Source organism: Amblyomma mixtum, chromosome 3 (assembly GCF_055824585.1).
Source record: "Amblyomma mixtum isolate Tamu chromosome 3, ASM5582458v1, whole genome shotgun sequence".
NCBI lineage: Eukaryota > Metazoa > Arthropoda > Arachnida > Ixodida > Ixodidae > Amblyomma > Amblyomma mixtum.
Window position 1 is genome coordinate 256,445,495 of NC_143014.1, and position 21,562 is coordinate 256,467,056.

A 21,562-nucleotide genomic window follows, 5' to 3' on the forward strand; every position below is an offset into this window, starting at 1 on the left:
AGGAAAACAAGGTGGGCTATTCTTAATTTCCAAGAGGAAGTTATTTTTTTTATGTAAAAATAGTATAATTTTTACTTTTGATTTAAATTTTGAAATATTTATGCTGTCTAAAAATACATTATCTGAATCATATTGAAAGCCAAGGTCTGTGTAAATGTTATTAAAAAATTTGTGGAGTGTTTTCTAAAAACTTAGATTTTTCATCGATTATTGAACGGTGCCTTGTTTCACACCTTTTCGAAATGTTCAAACTGAGCACACCTGATGAAAAATTTTTTTTCGGCAAAAGTATTTTAGGCTTATATTACGCACGTTGCGATAAGTTTCCATCAATTTTTGAACAAATCGGAGGTGCTTGAGCGCAACATCTAGGACGTTTGGCATGGAATGACCCAATAATAATACCGTATTTACTCGCATAATAGGTGCATAATAGGCGTCTGCTAGCAATCGTGTGAATACAGTATTTGTCACAGTGCGATTTTGGTGTGCGCCTATTATGCGCGGAAATAAAAAAACTTTTTTTCGCGACCAAACTGGGGGTGTGCGTATTATGTGAGTGCGCTTATTATGCGAGTAAACACAGTAATAATAATAATAATAATAATAATTTATTCACAGCCAGGTTTACCTATGCCACCCGGGAGAATAATAATAATAATGCAGTAGAGCCCCTGGATAGTAAAGCATCTCGGACCAGCAAAAATCTTATATCAGTTTTTGGTGATGGCATGGCTCTGAGGATGCTCTCTAGTAATTAAGTGGCTGCTTACTAAACACAGTGCTGGTTTACAAAAAAAAACACTCAAAAATACCTTCCGTCCTACTCTTATTGTCCCTTTATCTGATAATTATTTATTTTCAGTTGTCACATCTCATGTTACAGCATTTTCGATTTTCTTTACTTCTTGTCGAAGTACTGCATTGGCACACATAACCAAGGCTATAAATATAACACACGAGTTTGATTTCATGTGCAAACCAAAGTTTTGCATGAACACAACATCATTCTTCCGCAGCCTCAGCATCGTTTAAGAGGCAATCGTTAAGAAACATATACGACACAGTCGAAGCGTGGCAGTACCGTTTGCATAGTGCTGCCGCGACTCCATTTCTTTGCGCTGCCATGCTGCCCTGCGCTTCACGCTGCTGAGCTGCGAATGTTCACCCCATTTCTACCCTTCTGTACTGTACTTTTACTGTCTTTCCTTTCTCAGCGAATCGCACTGCTTTCTTTCTGCGTTCATAGCTAGCCTTACTTTTCTTTCCATGCGCGTCGCACACTTCACCTCACGGCCCCAAGGACTTCCAGAAGTTGACTTCTCCTCACAACTTCCGAGCTTGGTCTATATCGCACAGCATGGCTTTATTGTCTTTGGTATCCATTTGCCTCCGAATGTTGGCCTTGTGAGTGCCATGTCATAATTGCACAGGAAGTACGTCACCACGGCTAGACGCTCTTTACTATAGCCGTTTCTTGGAAAAAAATCTTTACTATAACTGAAAAAAAAATCTACAGTCTTCTACAGAAGGCGAAATGGGACCACAGTTTCTCTTTCAGAGTTTTTGTCATATCTGAATTTACTATAGCAGGGTTCTACTGTAATATTCAACACCACACAAAACCACCAATTGAACTGTGGCAACTCATATCGTCTCTACCATTCAGCAACACCATGAATCAAGCACACACATTAAGACAGCTGCTCAAGGTGCTGTCACCAACACACTTTGATATACAATTCTAATACCAGTGCCACACGAATGAATTTAATGGCATGAAGTGCTTACTGCTTTAAGTTTTAATACCATTCGTGCAGTGCCACACACTCAAATTTAATGGCACTAGCCTTACTGAGTTCGCCCCAACTCAGTTGCCTGAGCAATACATACTTTCGACCCTATTCTGCACACAGAAAGGCATGCAACTTTGTCACTAACTTCCTATCCAGTAGCAAATGGTTTATTCATAACTTTCACTCCCATGAGGCTTTAATAGGCAATTATGTAGCTCCCACCAATAGAATCAACAAAAAAATTACATTCTGGGGGATTATAGGGCGCATAGGTCTGGAAACCCGTGGCTTTTTGAATTCGGTGAACTCTTCAGCATGATTATGAAGCATGGTTATATTTCACTTAGTGCAAGTGTAGAAAAAATGAAGCAGCCAAAAACAAATCTCTGCAGGCTTTAAACTTAAAAGAGCATTAGGCCCCAAAACTTCATAGAGTGACAGAATAATGAAGAAGCCAAATTGTTGTGCGCCCTGACCTAGCAGCCCAGAATTGAACTCATATGTGCTGCTCACACACTGCATCGTGCATTCCAAGATGGTTGTGTGAGACATGTGACCTTTCTTTCCTTGATTCAGCGCCCCATGAACTTGTGGCATTGATAATACATGCTGCACGCTAAATGCATCATCCAACAAGTTACACAAAGTTATAAAAGTGCCACATGGCCTTTTGTGCTCATGCCTCCAAATGGGCTCTTGTTGAAGGTAAGGAGTCAGTGCAGCCTTGTAGTCCTCCAGGCCAAGACAGCACTTGGAGAGTAGCTCCATGGCATTTATATGAGCGTAGTCTCGCTCTGGCAGCTTCTCCTTGGTTAGGAAGGCTTCAGTCCACTGGCGCAGCTGCTGGAGGGTTTCCTTTTGCTGCAACACTGCAGCAGGGCAGAAGCACAACAACAGTGACCCTCTGTCTCAATTCAGTTTCCTGCCTCTTGAAAAGCAATGAAATCAGTGATTTTACTCATTTTTACTCCACCGATAATTTTTCAGTTATTAAGAGCACAATCACATAGATGGCACCCATTACATACCCAAACTCTTTTACTTTATTTCCATTGCAGTTACCATAATCATTGTGTGTTATTGGCTAGCACATAGTGGCTTCAATGCAGTTCTTCACAGATATCTGTGTGTTGTTGGCTTGGCTGAGCAGCATGCATCAAAACAAAAAACGGTGGGGGGAGGGGGGGGGAATATAGAAAATCCAACATGAAATCATGAGTACATAAGAAATTGGCAGGATTGCCTATTCTTGGTCTCCATGATTTAGCTGCACTTTCTGCACTAGTTCACAAAAATGAGCCAGTTCTTGTGTCGTGAGTGTAGACTGACACTAGTACTGTCGATGCTGTGGCCAAATTGAGTACAAAAGTGCAGAAACATTAGTCTCCTACGGTTGGTCGTTGGTGTTTGTCACATGGTTTGACATACAGGCAGGGTTGTGCTATCGGTATTGATCATTGCGTATTTGTTTGCTAGCTGTATTGATCATTGCATCTCGTGGAGCAGCCATGAAATTTATTAATTCGAAAAGGGATGAAGGCTTTGACACTGCCATTTCAGTTGTGTTGTGCAAAGTGGGGTGGATCAACCGTCAGAGTCAACGATTACTTTAAAGAGGCAACAAACGAAATACTTGGACTTTGAATTCAAGAGGTTATTAATTCAGACCCTCACTCAAAACGACCCTTGACAGTTTATATGACTGGTTCAGGCTGTCGCCATTCTATCCAAAAAGAGTTGCCTGATAACTTGGGCTTGTTTAAACTCCACAGCTCGCGCTCACTGTTGGCAGACGGTGTCGATGGAGTGACCATCACAGACTGGCTGGCAGGTGAAGATGTGGGCTAACAGGCGACTTCAAAACCAGTCGCTACTGTAAGCAGAGTTAAGCCCGTTGTGCTTTAAGTGGTGTGGGCTGAGTGCTGTTACTTTTCATTCCTTTTTTTACTCGCCCAACCTAATTTTTGTAAGCAGAGGTGCAGATGCCGCAGCGAGTCATCACAAACATTGTGATCACCCACATAATTAAAAACACCTCACCTTCCACCTTTTATACAAATGCTCCATCATGCTGCTTATAATAAAAATTACCGTCTCTCCCGTTATCGAGAGTTGAGGTAAGCATGAAATGGTTATGGGTATAGCAAATCGTACCACTGCCTTCAACCACATTTCTTCTTCCAACAGGGCAGTGCGATCAGCGTCTCTCACAGGTTTTTCTTCTTGTTGCGTTGAAGCGATCACCTGCAACTGTGTGGCAGTCCAGGTCCATGGCCGCCTTGTCACTTTCGTGAACAGCCGCATAATCATGGCACTGTCGGCCAGGGCGAGCAGTCTTCTGCTGTGGTGCAGAACTCACAAAGCAATCACTTTACGCAATACGCTTCCTACCTCTCCTTTCATCAGGCTCCGTTGCTAGGCTTAAGTAGCTGTGACAGTAACAGCACTGAAATGCAGAACGATGCAGAAGCATACGCGGCCACAACGCGATGCAGGCCTTACAAGTATGTAGAAGCAGTGCATTCGAGTGCTCCCCGAGCGTGTATACCTCCGCCTGCCAAAGGGGGAAATGCCATGAGCTGATGTTGCAGCACAGTGACAGACTTGATTTCGAATGCCCGAACGTGCTTCAAACTACTGCTGCCTCGACCGCCGGCATCAGGCAGTCTTCATGCATGAGTATGTCGGGCCGTGGCGCCATCCGTAGGGACAGTGCGGAAGCCGTTGTTCTAGCGTTTGTACACCGGTACTGTACAAGGGCTTAGAGAGTGGAGAACTCGTCTCGTTAATCTCGTTTGGTGTCTGGATGATCCCGTTTTGGATACCGGATGACTGAAAATTGGTGCCCGGATGACTGGAAATTGGTGCCCAGACGCTCTGTGTTTTGGCTTGACGTCACCTCAAGGTCGCCGACAACGGAAGCTAAAAGCATTTCATGCTTGATGTGTGCACACAAAAATGGTGTAAAGCAAAGTGCGAGATTGAACAGAAAGATCAGAACCCATATGTAGTATGCCTGCCAGCCAGTTGCTTACACGCATGTACAGACACATGCAGACACACACGTGCAATGTCATTTCAGCTGTTTGCTGAAGGCATGGCGCAGAAACCGAATCTAGCACGGGTATGCTGGTGTCTCAATGCCGGTCACTAAAACAAGCATGGATGCAGAGCCACCTGCCATGCCAAGCACCTTACACTACTTGCACGAGAAGATAACTCGCCAGGAGGCTAATGCAGAACTGCAGAACTGATGAATCTAGTGCCGAAGTACAAGCGGCACTAGCTGCACTAACAAATCAAGTGCAAGAGTGCTGCAAAGCCTGAACTGGTGCAGAAAGAGCAGCCAAATGGAGGAGACCTTCTGCATGCACAGCTACTAAGCTCCATCCATGATCTCACACTCAACATTTCACTCATTTCTGTTGTGCTCAATGTGGCATAATATGTTCCAGAAGCCATCTTTCAGCTTAGGCACAGTAAGTGCCACACTAAAAGGAGAAAATTTTGGAAAATAAACGTTTTTTAGGCAGAATTTGAATCACTCGCATTATTATGCAAAAAACACAACACAGTGATAATTTTGGCGGCACAATGTTTAGGCTTCAAGTTACCTAACACCAGCCTTCCCATACTGGTGCCTGCATTATAATGTCATGCAGTGAAGATGACAGACAGTTAGGCTGGCAGACAGGTATAGATTGTTGGTATCAGAATGACCAGGACTGTCAGACATGCTCTATTTAAAAAAGACTTGAAATTTTCCCGCTAGTCCACTTGGAGTGTCGTGAAGAGACCCAAACACTGCAGAATCATTAAGTGCGACCGCAATCTTTCGGAAACAATCCAGTCACATCCGTAGAATACATGCAATACAGCTAATCCTGAATAGCAAACAAAAATTTTTAACCACGTGTGGCTGGGTTATAATACGCTCTTTAGTATGTAAATGTAATAAGACACTGTAGCAATATCTACCATTGCTATTTGTGCTAATGGTCAGAGGTAATAAATGATAACAAAGAATCCAAGACAACTATAGGTTTATTCTTCTGATGGTTACTGCAACCCTTTAGATGTGCCACATTTACTAACCACCTGCACTGCACACAAACACAGCAGTGCTAATGTTGTTCAGTGATTTAGATTTACATATACAGCTGAATTAAAGAAAAAGGGGGGGGATGGGGGGGGGCAATCAACAGAGGCTGCTATAAGTAAATGTAGAGACCTGATCACTGAAGTTTGAACACTTAACAAGCCACTACTGCAGTGCATGCACAAAACCACTAAAAACCTGTCTTTGGAATTCCATTTTTTTTATTTTTTTAGAAATGTACCGCAATGTCATGAGGGTAAACCTGGTGGCATTACATTATAAATGAAAGAAGTCAAAAGGTATAATAGTCAGCCCTCACCATTTCCTTCGAGCTCCTTCATCTTTTCTTCCACAGTGGCGGTAAGTGTAGAAGACATCTCCGTTACACACTCGGGTACCTGGGTAGTGATCACAGACATTTCACAACTTAAGGCCCACAGTACATCTTAAATTTTGGTGCCATGTGCGCATACAGTGCAATGATTGCTTTTAGTCAAACATGGTACAGAAAAACGAGAGAATACAGACTGCCGTCATGCAGAGGATAATCCTATCCTGTGGACACAGCCTGGAGTTTTTTGGGTTCCAGGCTTCTAGGCTTGCATGAAAACTGTTCATGCAATGAGCCTGTCATAACATCTGGGATTCAATCATTGCATCAAAGCTGTGCTAATGACCCCCACATAGACATTGCATTGGAAATAAAATAGAACTTCACTGCTTGTCCCCAGTTCATATGTCCAAAATCATAAGAAATAAAAACTGGAGGGGATGTTTAAGCTCCGCCTTAAGGGTATGACGCAGTAGTGTTAATGGGTATGCCCACTTATGGGGAATTGGCCAATCTCTACATTACATTCACAGATTGCTGGGAGTCCTCATACCACTCCTGGTGCAGTGGTGCAGCATTTAAGCGATGCGGCACTGCCCCCGCAGGTGGCTGTTTCAAACAAAGTCATCAGTGGGGCTTGTCAGACTCCAGATGAGCAACACCTCTTGACCAATCATTAATGTAAACTGTCCACCTGCCCCGGTGGACAGTTTACTCACAACCTGGTGGGCAGGTTGTGATGAGATCACAAGGTCACATGGCCTAGGTTGCTTGTCCGAGGATTTTTCTCTCATGCTGTCGCCGCTGCCAATGACACCGCCCCCAAAATGTCAAGTAGGGTTACTGTTTTTCTTCTAGTTGTAATGCAGAACAGCGCCTCAAGAAACAGTATTTTCTGGTGTGCTCTTCTTCATAATGGACAACTAATTAAACCCAAACTTCAGTATTAATGGTTCTTCTGGTTAATACATTCCCATATAACATATCCCGAAAAGTATGTTCATGATGTTCCCAAATGCTGACTGTGTGATACCTTTAGCGACCACCAATAGTTGTGTTAACATATGAGCAGGCCAAGCCTGGGTGCATGCGACATCAACAGAAACCCAACAGCTGTACCATGGCGGCTGCTTAGTAGTGCATCAGTGCACGGGCCAAGCGTAAGGACATGCAAGACAAAAAGAAGCCCAGCGGCAGTCAGATGCCAGGGCGGCTTCTCTGTGGTACACAAGGGCGATGGGTCAAAGCATCCGAAAACGACGACAGTAAGACTGAAGATATTCAGGCTACTTTTGGCCCCGCCATCGTCAGACTGGATATGTTATAAAGTTTCTTTCAGTGTGGATAGAAGTATACAAGCATCAGAAGAGCTCTTCAGATCCTGTGCCAACAAGCACTAACCAGCCTTTATAGGAGGCGAAAGAAGCAATAAGTGCCTTTGTTCTGAATTCTTGAGTCTACTGAAAATCTTGGATCACAAGTTTCCCAAGGTGATACAGGAGAACCTCGATTAAACGACTTTGACGGGACCGCATGAAACCATCGTGTAATCCAGGTGTCGTGTAGCCTAAAATCTCGCACAACTGACGCATTCGCGTAATAAATACGTCCGCTACTGTGGCTTTCAAAAATTAATTAAAGTTCTTTCTCCGTGCGCTACAAAAGCACTTGTTTTCGTCCTGCGAGAATTAGCTCTGAGACCACACACAGCCGCCGGCTTTCTTCTAGAACCACTGTCACTCCGCAGCAGCAGGCAGCTGTCTGTACTAAAATTTGCTTCACAAAAGAAAAAATTGGTGTGGTTTAGCTCTGGTTAAACCTGGTTGGTTGTGAAAGCAATACAATGTTATGCTTGGTCACATCCGCTTGGCTTCATTCTGTTTAGCTTGCCTAATCCCAGCTCCTGAACTCGATACAGCTCATTTAGCTGCTTCGGCTTCTTGTCGTTTCCGCAGTCATTCTTCTCGTTGTTCCTCCGTTTCTTAGGCACGTTGTAACCTCTCTCTTGCATTTTTCCTAGCCTGCTTGGCTGTCACCTTAGAGTTAAACTGTTCAGAGGCAGTAGAGCAACTAGATTCAGATATGGACTCTTCGTTGGTTACTTCCATGGCGAGACTCCTCAAGGAGCACGGCACGACCGGCTGCTCCTGGCTACGGTAGAGAGAGCAAGCTGACGTCACGCGTCGCAATGGCAACGGAGAGGCTGACGTCGCACCATCTGTTAGGCACGGCGGTGGCTCCTCGAGGAGCAGAGGGGTCCACGGACCACGTGATGAGTGGTTAGACCTGGCGTAGTATTGCTTACGCAATCAACAAAAATTAGTTGCAGTTTAACTACTACTTAACCTGGTTAGAAAGCAAAAGCTATGGCGTATTGGGCAGCTATAAGCGGCTTGGCGTCTGTAACGCTGAGTGCGTTCCGGACACTGCAGAGGCAGCGCACCCACCCTGTCACCCTGGAAGGTGGCAGTTAATGGTTGATCGCGAGAGTTTGCTCACCCAATGAACGATGCGGCCTATTACAGCAGTGCTGCGTGTCTGCGACAATGTTGTCAGCACTAACGCATGCAGTCCACGTCTCCCTCTCATCACCCCATGTACCTATAAGTACGATTCAGTCATCCACTGACCAACGGAGCCAGTTATGTACACTTGCTTTCCTTAAAATCATCGAAGTGTAAAACGCTGTCAACGCCAACGAACACAATGAACGCCTACGGCGTATGGCTTCAGTGCCGCATTTCTGGCACAACGTTGTCAATGCCAACACATGCAGCGCACATCTGTCACTACCGCCACGTAGCTTAAAGCACGACTGAGGTGCCCACTGCTCCAAGAGGGTAGTTATGCGCCCTTCCTTTGCTTTCCAAGCTCCTGCTCCATTGGTTTCGTAGCTTAAAGTGTGACTAAGGTGTCCACTGTCCCAGGGACCAGTTATGCGCCTTTCTTTGGCTTTCGAAGCTCGAGGTCATTTGAAGGTAAAAACTAGGCAGCCAGCAATCAAAGCACGAGGTCCCGTAGTGAAGCTTTCACTTCAATAAAACACGATTATCGCCTGCAACACGAATGTGCCGCTTACTCCTAGCTCGCTCGACGTCGCTAGGCCTAACGTGCCCCGCACTGAAGCCGCAATGGAAAGCGCTTTGAAACTAGCTGCCGATGGTCACAGGAATGTCGAACTGTGTTACCGCATGTGCAATTACTTCATGCTGGAATGTAGTAGTAGTAGTATGTTTATTTGGTCATATTATGTACAATATGCCCCCGAGGTGAGATTAAAGGAGGTAGACTAATCATGCCTCCTGACAAAGCCTACACCCCGATTAACACATCATGGAAACGGTGGCTGAATGGACAAAAGATAAAAAACAATGAGCAAACATTATCACAATAGAAAATAGTTAATGATAGACAATAATAAATATCAATTAACAATAAACAAAGCATTTTATAATATGCACATTCAAAAAAGAAAAGGAAGACAAACAGACACACAAAATCTAAGTATACAGTTAGCTGAAATTTAACTGGGGGGAAAAAGAATCGTCAGTTTTTTCTTATATACAGACACACTATAACTTTCTAAAGCAATCTGAATAAGAGACTGGTAGGCATTGCACAATGATATAATTTGATAATCTGTTGTTTGTTTACCATAATTTGTTCTGGGTCTTGCAGTAAATAGGGCAACGGAACGTAGACCATACGCAATGTTTCTTGAATTGTAAGTATTGGAAAAAGAGCTAAAGTCATGCTTGACTTTATAAAAAATGTGAAGAGCCGAACTAAAATTGTATGAATGAAAGAAATTGCGAACATGAAATGTTTCGAAAAGATTTGCTTCAACAGATGAACTTGAACTTTTTAAACGTAGAGCTCTTTTCTGGAGTGAAAGCAATTTGTACCCCACACTAAGTTGCAATACACCAGGTGAGAATGAACAAGGGCAAAATATAATTTATATTTATATATAAAAATATATATAAATATAACTTGTAGTGGAAGGAGATGCCTAACACGATAAATAACATAAATAGATCTGGCCATTTTTAATATAATGTAGTTTATATGATCAGTCCAACCCAAATCGCTGCGAAAAAACACACCAAGGAACCGGCAACTATGGACTTGCTCGATGTTAGTCATTAAAAAATAGTTGGATGTGATGATCTAATGGTTTGTTTTTTGGATGGAAGAGCATAAATTTTGTTTGTTCACGTTTAATTGAAGTTGATTAACATAGAGCCAAACCGTTAACTCCTCAAGCCAGGCATTACACTGGTGTTCAAGTTCTAGGAAACTGGAGCCGCAAAAAAAGACATTAGTATCGTCGGCATACATCATGATATTAGGAGTTAATGGAATGTTTACAATGTCGTTAATATAGAGAATAAATAAAAGTGGTCCCAAAATTGAACCCTGCGAGACACCGAATTTTATCATACCAAAACTCGATTTTACATCATGAATCTGAGTAAACTAGATCCGTGCAGTTAGATAACTCTAAAAGTGAATTTGCCACTCCATGGATCCCGTAAGTCTTTAATTTATGGAGTAGTATTGTTTTTTGCACAGAATCGAAATCTTTGCACAGATCAAGAAAAATTCCAACAGAAGAAAGCTGATTTTCAAAATTGTTAATTATAGAGTTCTTAATATCTAACAGAGCAGATTCTGTTGATTTACCGGCCTGAAAACCGTACTGTTGGGGACAGTGAAGATGTTTAGCTTGTAAGAAATTGTTTAGTCGCCTGTAGAGTATACACGCTCAACTAACTTCGAAAACAGAGGCAATACCGAAATAGGACGGTAATTATTTGGGTCATTTTTATTGCCTCCTTTGAATAAAATGGTAACGCGTGCGACTTTTAATTTGCTAGAGAATACACCAGAAAGCAGTATTCTGTTACAAATATGCGTAAGAGGTCCAGCAATAATATTTACAGCACATTTGATAGGAAAAGCAGCAACTTCGTCATCTCCAGGTGAGCAGGTGTTTCTAAAAGAATTAATGATAGAAACAACTTCATCCACTGAAGTTACAATTCTCGAAGTTACAATTCAAATGAACGTACAATTCATTTCTTTAACGCTTTCTTCAGCGAAGCACGCGGAAAAACTGGCCAGGTGAGCCGTCTCGCACCGACGGCCGCCGGTCGCACACACAGAGTTCGGGTCCAAGCCGTCAGCAGGACCGTGACTACAGACCGTCGCGCGCTCACTCGCATCGTTGCGCGTACGTTTCTATCTTGATTCCGATCTGGAATCATCTTTGTTGACGTCACGGCTGCCAATAAATTGCTCTGCCAGAGTATCTCAATCCGGACTGTTCCCACCAGCCGTCGTACGAAGCGGGGCGTGCATATTTTCCGTCGTATAATCGAGGTTTTTAATGCATTATACATACCAGAGGTTTGCCGGGCCCATGCCAATTCGTCGTAAAATGTGGGTCGTTGCATGAATTGGGGACGCATATTTGGTTTTCTACTGTACGCCTTTCCTCAGCATATCTTGGAAAACCTAACAAAGAAATTCTACTGTATCCTTAATTTCTTCAAATGGACAAATGTTCAAGAACTTTCAGCAAGTCACGCATGTAGCAAAGTAATTCATGCTAGTAAACTTGAGAGTTGCTTTGGATTCCACGGTCAGACGTGTAGTGTAAAGAGGCACGTCTTTCCTCAGTTTGCCTCATATGATGACCAGACTGCGCCAGTAAACACAGTTCTGAACTCCTTTCTGTTTTTGCGTACCCGATACCAAAGGGCGCAACAGCAGCAAGTAAATTCCAGTGAATGATTTAGGGGGCTCCTCAGTCCTTCCGACAACTAAAATGCAGTTACAAAGAAGTACAGAATATAAAAGGAATATAAGGACAAGGAACAAAGTTAGCAACAGAAGCACATTGCCGCTTTTGCAACAAGAGATTTTGCATTTTTTAAGAAAAAAATGGCCGTATTCAGTCAGACAGAAATGTAAACATGAAAGGTAGTTCCCACTTCCTCTGACTTTACACTAGACCTGTGTGAACATTCGATATACTCTCAAATATTGGGTCAACCAGTGAAGTATTTCCTATCCAATTTGATCTGAATATTTGGTGCTCGAAATATTGAGATATTCATATCAAGACAATCATGGCTCTGTGATGCTAGCTTCGTGTGGTTTAGATTCAACCTCTGGACACTTCCTAGATGTGCGTGCCCTCTTCTATGCCAGAGCCAGTCAGCACGTGCACACAACAGCAGACGCGAGCAGACGCAAGAACAGCGCCCAGAACTGTACCTGGCAGGTGGCAGCCCCTGCACTACCCGTGATGCACACAGGCCAGAACTGGCACAGCAGCTCATATGACTTCTAGGGGACAAGTCTGAGCTGAGTGCAGCTGTCGCAGCCGCTCTTCTCTGCGCGAAATTCGCTAATCAAGCGCGATGGCATGAGACGATGCCAGCACGAGACACATGGTGATGGGTGCCCCTTTCCGAAGTCTGACGCGGGGTGGCACTGGGCGCACGACACATATGCCACACAGGTGCCCACGAATCACCACTTAAAAGCAACCGCTGTGCAAAAAGGCAACCGCCAAGACCAACAGTCAGAGATCTCACAAATAGGTCCCACACCTCACAATTAGATTGGCACCACATGTAGGTCTCATCCCCCTAATTTCCTATGCGTATTTTTACAACAGGTCGACATATCGTCAATGAGTGCAACAAAGCTTCAGTGCAGTCTGTCTTTCTTTCATGCAATGGCCTTGTGTGTTAGAAAAATACATGACATTGAAAATGCCTACTGTGTGCCAGTCAGACTTTTTTGAGTGCTAGAAGTGTTCAAAATATTCACTTCAAAATTATTCTAAAAATATTATTTTTTTCGAATTCACTTCCAACCAAAAGCCACTATTTGAACAAGCCTACTCTACACACTAATCTCCTCGGCACAGCATGCACATGAAAGCAAAGTAGCTGAAGCTAGTAAACTTGAAATAATAAACAAAGCAACTAAGCTTGCCGATGTAACTTATACTTAATAAATTCTTTAAGAGATATTTAACAGAGCAAAGAATAACAAAATCAGTTGGCAGGCTGCTTCATGATACTACCAATGTGACAGCATCAGAAGCTGCAAGGATGGTTCAGGCCTAGATATCGAAATCTTGAAACTAGACCGTTAAACAAACAGCCCTATGGTGCATACTTCTGCAAAGACACCTATGAATACAAAAGGAGGCTGAAAACTGGGGTATCTGTTCTAGGTTTCCTTAGCAGCTGAGAAATGTGACCATGATACAGCAGCAGCTCTAATGCTAGTGCCTGACCCCAACCCAGTCGAAGACTGAACACTACCAAAGAGGATGTCAGCAGGGCCAATTCAAGATGCGACAAGAAGCAGAGAACTGGGTGCTCCATAGACCCCTGAACCACGTCTCGTTTACCAGTGCAAAAGCCCCTTGCATGCAAATGCCCAAGTGTTGCTTTCTCCAAGTACTGACTGAAGCTAGCATCTAACTCTGGGAGACTGCACACAGTGTACATGCACATGACCAGTAACAATGAATGAGCTCATGCATAATGGCTAACGCAGTAAGTGCCAGAGTAGTAAGTGCTAGCATAAACATCAGTAATAAACCTATGCACAGAACTGCTTGCTACATAATCGAAAACAACCTCTTTGTTAACACTTTCAGGTACTAGTATACTTACCATTTCTCCAGAATTTTTTTTTTAATCTAAATAGTTCATGCAGACCTCAAGGTCTGAAATCCAAAACATCAATGCTTATTTTTTTAGAGGCATGTACAACTTTTCATACAAAGTGTTACAATAGCTGGAAATAGAAACACCGAGTACCAGGATCTGATTTGTCAAATGAGTACTTGAGGGGATCATATCTTTTTCAAAAGGTGCACATGACACTAGAAACACAGAAATAAATTATATTATGAGTGACAAAACCTGTCTACATAAGTATGTCAATGGACATGCTGCCAAGCTCACTGTGTTCAGAAATATTATGTACTGCACTCCCTGGAAAACATTAAAAAGCACACCAGTTGCAATAAGAAGAGCGCTAAATTCATATCAAACAAAGAAATCACTGTTAGCTGTAGCACACTCCCAGAAAAACTTGCAAATTCGCAGTGTAAGCAGTCGTTTGCGTAGCACCTGAAAGGGTTAAAGGCTGCAAGCTTCCTTCAGTCTGTGACCTCAAAAATGCAATTCACAGCCCCAAGCCTATGTCTGAGCATGTATTTTCTTGCTTCCATGTCAGCAGTCAGGAGAAGCAGATGTACTTAGAATCTAGAAGGTTATGCAAAACAATGGTAGAAGGGTTTTTGTTTTGTTTTTTTCAAGAACTGTTACTCTAAATATATTTACGATTCCCGGCCACGTCAGTCGAATTTCAATGGAGGCGAAATTCTAGAGGCCCGTGTACTGGGCAATGTCAGTGCACTTTAAAGAACCCCAGGTGGGCGAAATTCCTGCAGCCCTTGATCATGGTGTTCCTCATAGCCTGAGTTGCTTTGGGACATTAAACCCCCATAAACCATAACCCACCTAAATATATTTAGAACTCCCCTATGTACTAGGCTTCTTTTAGTCACAAGTTAACAATGAAAACACTGCCCAATACTGTTACCTTTTAAAAACCATACATAAACAGCACTCTGAGACCACTCCTCTGAACAGCACCTTAAAAACAAATTCCCACTCCAGTTCCAATTCATTTAGATCACAAGCAAAAGAAGAAAAAAATGATAAAAAAAGCAATCTGACACAGAAGATGTTTGTTTCACTTACTTCTTCCTGGAACAAGGCGTTATTCAATTGTGAATAGGAAATGAATGAAAGAAAAAAAATCTGTTATACTGTGGCAAACATGAATTCTTGGTTCGAATAATTGACACAGACAGCTACAGACAGTAGCAGAAAGATCTAAAGAACATAAAACTACAGGGAAGGAAAACGGGTTGTGCTAATCAGCTCAATAACCTAAACCTAATAAGCTGCAACCCTGCTGCTTGCGGAGATGACCATGAACATGCACAAGATACCAGAGAGGCATGTATTTCCCGCCACACTACCAGTACTGTTAAATGATGGAGTCATGAGCTCGACAAAGTGCATACATTCCTGGGTAGTCAAAAAAAAATTCATGCATGTTTTCAAGGTCAATGTATTGTCTGCTTAAGCTTCATTTATGATTCAAACATTTCAATGGTGAAAAAAATTATTTCGCACAAGGATCACTTTCCACTTGTCAATAAAGCAGCCTTGCACATAGCTTTGTATAATTTCTTGGGAGTGATCTCTTTACACATATTTTGACTGCATCATGCTTATTAGTGACAATGAATGTACTGGTTTGGTTTTTGGTTTGGTTTTTGGGGTTTAACGTCCCAAAGCGACTAAGGCTATGAGAGACACCGTAGTGAAGGGCTCCGGAAATTTCGACCACCTGGGGTTCTTTAACGTGCACTGACATCGCACAGTACACGGGCCTCTAGAATTTCTCTTCCAAAGAAATTCTAGCCGCCGCGGCCGGGATCGAACCCGCGTCTTTTGGGTCAGCAGCCGAGCACCATAGCCACTGAGCCACCGAATGAATGTACTGCACCTTTTTGCAATCACCACCTACTTCCTCACATGAAATGTCGACTACATAGTATTTGTGAAGCAGAAAGTTACATTTAGTGACCAGCTCGCCTGTCAGATCACAACAAACCATCTCTTTCATACATTGGCCAAAGTGGGCATCTAAAACATGGCCCAACAGCTTCCTTCAGGTCAGATTTGCAGAATGGTATATGGTAGTACTACAACATTAATATGAAAGAAGTGCTCTTGATAAGAAAGCAAAAAGACAAACGCACGCTGCTGCACTGGCTGCATGCTTCACACATAGCAGGACTGGCCGCAGTCGCTGAGGCCTTTCTAATGAACCATGTTAGTGCACCACTCCATGTAGTAGCTACTAGCAACGAAGCAGGCACACAAACAGTCAAAAGAAAGTGATTTCTCAGGAATAGAAAGCACAGAGGAGGAGCTGGAGGGCCAAAGGCTACCCATGGACTTGCACTCAGAGCATAAGAGGACAAGTAAGAGAGAAAGGAGGAGCTTCAATTCCATGTGGCACATCATGATGACTTTAAGAATTAAGGGCACATGAGCTAAAATACTGACCTTGAGAACACAATGCAGTGAGCAGAGAACATACCTTGTCGCAGCACCTCTCACAAGAGCAGCAGAAGTAGTACCGGCTTGATAACTCCTGCATCCTCACTTCCTTTGGAGCCAGCACATCAATGTAGCTTACTCTGACCTGCAATAAAAATAACTGGTATAAAATCATTATTACAATCGCACTACAAATGGCTGGAGAGAGTAAACGTGTTTCAATTCATTAAACGAAATGAAAAAGAAAGAAAGGCGAAGATATTTAGTAAATACACTGCAAACCCCCTCATACCACATATTTCAATAATAACACACACAAAATACAAAATATTAGTGAGTGAACATGCATCATAAAAAAATAAAAGTGCTTCAAAAGTGAGCACACAAAAAACACACAAAAAAAGATGGATGATTCAGTGTGGTTCAACAAATGCGAATTAGGCGTGCTAGCACTTCAGTTTTCACTTCGCTTTCAGTTTTGGTGCAAGTACTGGTTTGCAAAGTTCTCTATTTTACATTCATAGATTGCTGGGAGTCCTCACAACACTCCTGGTGCAGTGGTTAAACGAAGCGCCATTGCCATGCAGTGGCTGCCACCATTGGTGCTTGCAAGGTTGCTCTTCCCAAGTAACCTCTTGCAACCAATCATAAATTAATTGCAGCCTGCCACGGTAGGCAGTTTTCTCACAATCTGGTGGGCAGGTTGTGGTGACATCATAGGGTCACGTGAGCTAGGTAGCCCACCTTGCACCTAGGGGGGCAACCTAGGTTGCTCAATGTCAAGCAGGCTTCAGACAAACATCACCAAAATCACTGATTGCAGACTTAAGTGCTAATGCACTTTCCACAGCTGGCCATAAAGCCTGCCTGCAGGCTGCCCACAACCTGATGGGCAGGTTGCCACTTGCCACAGGCTTCAGACAGACAACAGCGAAATCAGCAAGTGTGGGCTTAAGAGTGCGGGCTTAAGAGTGCGGGCTTAAGTGTGCGGGCTTAAGTGTGCGGGCTTAAGTGTGCGGGCTTAAGTGTTAAGTGTGCGCTTAAGTGTGCAGGCTTAGGTGTGCAGGCTTAGGTGTGCAGGCTTAAGTGTGCAGGCTTAAGTGTGCAGGCTTAAGTGTGCAGGCTTAAGTGTGCAGGCTTAAGTGTGCAGGCTTAAGTGTGCAGGCTTAAGTGTGCAGGCTTAAAGGGGCTGCAAAACAGTGCTTGAAGGAATGCTGGCTATACTTCAGGTCGATTCTTTATGTCACACAGATGCTGACTCAAAAAGAATTGCAGGAATCGATGCATAGGAACAGGAGCTATTCAATGAAGAAATTTCAAAATACAAGCAAACAAAATGCTGCCCTCAACTCAATTTCGGCGGGGCTTCCCATTCCCATTCCACTTTCCTAATGACGACATTGGGAGGGGACCATTCACAACAGCCTATCTGAGGACGTTGCGGAAGTTTGCACACCATGGTTGCCAGTTCGCTGTAACTCATTCTTGCCAAGGCTGGCAGAATCGTTTCTATGGTTACAACTCAACCATGTGGTCGCCCAGCTGGCCCATCGATGCTTAATCGCCAAGTGGATGGCGCAGAAGGGAACATTGATCAATGGCCTTCCCTGACTTATCGAAACTCGAATGCGAGATACTTTCAGCATAGCGCGTGCCGCTACCGCCACCGTGTACCGTGCCCTGCCACTGCATGCTGATGACGGGAAAGTGGTGCCATCTGGTGGCCATGCCCGGTGATACTCCTCAAGCTGTCGATGCGCACTGGTAAATGTGAAACGAATGTCTTTTTTTCTGTGTGTCCTTCCTTGGAACCGATATGAACGCTTGTAGAATGCAATGGCTCGATCAGATCAACTCCGCCAAGCCGTTCTCAGATGTATAAAATGCGGAGGAATGCCTTAAATGCTGTTTTCTATTTTATAGATGTGTACAGAGAGATGCAAAGTCCTGTGTTGCGGAACAATAGCCAGAGCCTCTGGTGGCGTTTTTTTTTAAGTTTTGCTCCTTTTGAAGTGCTTTTAATTAAGGCAAACGAGCTGGTTTTTGTTGATCTAATATAAAACCCAAAAACATGGCAAAACAATATTCATTTAACACAGTTTACAGTGTATTTACCGTTTGTCCAATCATAAGCTACCGCCCGATGATGTCACATCCACTGCTGAAAGCCGCCACTGTGTGGTGATACCATCAGTGTCATGAATTTGTTTTTGCGAGCTAATTAAAATATTCCAGTGCTAATACAGGGTTCATAGCCACCGTGAAGGAAAAAAATTCAAGGGTTTTAAGGACTTTCAAGGCCCTTACAAAGAATTTTCAAGGACTTGAAACAAGACTTTTTGAGATCATAGAAAAAGACCACAACATGTTTTACAGCAAGGAAGCACATCTTTTACTGCACACAAGCAAAAGTAGGCACATTTTCCACAATCAATAGCTAACTAGCTTTTTTTCTCAAACGTATTGCCACAACCCACAAAAAGAGCCCCATTCTCAAACAGTGGACTCGTGATTAAGTTCCTGAAGCTTTCCCTTGAACTTGTCATCAATTTCTGCAAGCTCCAGAGTCTTTTATTTTGCTGTTTTTCTCAAACTGTTGGACTTCACAATGAAGGTGATGTCGCTTGTAGCTTCTGCCCGCTCAGCGTAGTTGTCAGCACAAGCTGTTAAATCGGCAATTGTTGCCTCCAGCTTCCTCCTCTTCACCTTCATGCCGTGTATTTCTTCTTCAATGTGGCTTCTCTTTGATGCCTTTGACTGCTCAATCGCTTCTTTTTTTTATCCTCCAAGTAGGCTCGATAGCGGTTGTGTGCGGCCAAGACAGATCTACGCAACTCCTTCGTTATTACAATGTTCAGGATGCCACCAGCCTTGCTTACTGCATCGTAAACGATTCGCTGCGACACATATGAGATCTCCTTCAGGTTTTCGACAGAGACGTGGCGGTTCACACTGAAGCCTCTTTCGACAGTTGCCTGCCCATGGCTCAAGACGAGAAGAAGTCGCACAACTTTCCACAAGTGCTTATAGGATGAGTCAAAATTCAAGAGCTCAAGGTAGAACTCGTCTAGGCTAAAAGAATGTTTGTCAAACTGCCGCAGGTTGTGTTTCTTCTCTTGCAGAAGTTCTGTGTATTCGCCTAGGACCGAATCGCGCTCATGCTCACCCAATCGTCTCACCGCAATGAGGGCGTCTAATACTTTCCTGAAGCCTGTGAGGCACTCATCTGGTTTCGAGGTCATTTGGCGAGGGTCTAGCGAAGACAGGCTCCTAACTAGATTGTATGCCAGCAGGCTCTTTTGCAGAATTTTCTTGACGGTACTAATAAGGAACTGTTTGCATTCCATCCTGAAGGCAAATACGTCCTTGGCGCTCACCTTTGCGGCTTTGACCATTTCTTGAGCTGCATGCCCAATGTCAACTTTCTCTGAAGATACATGGTTATTTGGATCTGCGAGATCCATTTTGAGCAAGCCAACAATTCCTGTCGAAGCTGACAGCACTGAGCACTTCATGAATCTCGTGAGAAGTTTCCTCACGAGACACTCCACATCTCTTTTTAAAGAGAACATCAGCGGTTTGTCCATTTGGTATTCCGTGAGGAATGGTTTCAGAATCATCGCAATGCCGAGAGCAAAGTTCAGTCTGGCCAACAGCAGAGGGTCCTGGCAAAATTCGCAGAGCTGTGTAAATGACGCACACTTTGGCAAGTTTACCTCTTTCTTTTTTGCACATTCCACATACCTTTTCACATCACCCCACAGCGCAATGGCACGTTCGATCACAACAACATTTTCTACCCAGCGATGAGCAACAAAGTTGAGAGGAAATGTCATTTGGCCTGTCACAGTAGAGAAGTCTTCCCTTCAAGCTGGCGCATCATGAAAAATGGCACTGAGGCTTGAAAGAAGATTCTCTATGCCCCACTTGCTGGCAACAACACCCGCCCTGTAAGCGTTATGTATTGTGTGTAGTCCGCAAGTGCCCAGGTCCAAACACTGAACTTGATGATTCGGCTGCAAGTGTTCTTGCATTTCCCAAAAACACTTTAAGTTCACATTGGGGCCATCCATAGAACGCTGGACAGCTTTCGCTAGCGGCAAATCTGCCAAGGCAGCCAGAAGCTTCTCCCGAAGGTCTTCGGCAGTCAAATGTCCCATGAACACCGATGTATAATATCTCGTGGTTACACGCTCGGGCATGGTACTCCAGTACCGCAAATGGATGTCCATTTGTTTTTTCTGCAGGCATTCATTCAAAGACTCATCAAACAGAACGGTGTAGCCATCAGATTGCTCCAATTCACGTTGTAGGCACGAGAGAAAAAATGGTCTGAGACCATGGCACACTACGTATACAGATTTTCTTTCACTGCAGGAAAATGATTTCGCGACTTCGCTATCAGGGAACATTTTCTTGAACAATAGACGATATGCGAAATGCGCAGCGCCATCTCTTGGCGCTCCGAGAACTAAGTCCTCCATGTTGGCTCGGTACAGAAAACGAAACTGCTGCCCAGCGTTGGGTTAAAACGGCTGCGCTTCGTTTGAAAAGTAAAATGCCGATGCAGTGTTGCGCTACCTTCTCCACTGTGAAAAGACACTACGATGCGTGCCAGAACTAGGTGCGTTCAAGCTTTTCGCTTTTCTATTTTTTTTACTCCGTCCCAACGTTTTAGTAACACAAAACGCCATGCGAGGTATCATGTGTCAGCACGCGGAACAGTGCGCAGCTTTCGCTTTCTGCGCTGATTTTTGACAAAGCTTTCGAGGTGATTTTCGTTTAAATTAAGATAGGGACCACAGCCTTTGTTGTCTCTGATCAAAATTAGAAGCCGATTTCGTGCATTTATCAACTCTCCGGTCGGGCGCGAATATATATAGACGCATACTTGAACAACGTAATACAGACGGTAATTTTTTTGAGCGGGCCAATCGCTCGTGCCGTGGCGAATTAAGTTCACTCGAAGAACCATATGCCGATTACTGCTTAGTTTGCTACGTGTTCAGTTAAGTTTTTCCCGTGTTCAATTAGTTTTAGAAGGGCGAGCAAACTCTCTGGACCATACGCATATGTTATACGCGTTAAGGAGTCTTTGTGAAGCAATACACCCTACGTATAAAAACTGAGGTGCGAATGCTTTATTTCTTGAGGA

The 21,562-nt window shown here is 43.6% G+C and overlaps 1 protein-coding gene and 1 pseudogene across 2 annotated transcripts in view; both read right to left on the reverse strand.

Moving 5' to 3' along the window:
* LOC149354471 (histone-lysine N-methyltransferase SMYD3-like) overlaps positions 1-21,562 on the reverse strand; it is a 68,323-nt gene that overhangs the window by 15,902 nt on the left and 30,859 nt on the right. Inside the window, exons 8-10 of one of the 2 annotated variants that reach the window (XR_016291331.1) lie at positions 16,448-16,552; positions 6,215-6,293; positions 1,260-2,665 (exon numbers count right to left, since the gene is read on the reverse strand). Coding sequence is in view for 1 of the 2 variants with exons in the window: in XM_089583338.1 (XP_089439464.1) it covers positions 2,479-2,665; positions 6,215-6,293; positions 16,448-16,552 (371 nt within the window). In the remaining variant the exon portion in view is untranslated. The remainder of the gene's footprint in view (positions 1-1,259; positions 2,666-6,214; positions 6,294-16,447; positions 16,553-21,562) is intronic. The other variant, XM_089583338.1, reaches the window with a different exon arrangement.
* On the reverse strand, positions 18,733-20,980 carry LOC149354473 (uncharacterized; annotated as a pseudogene).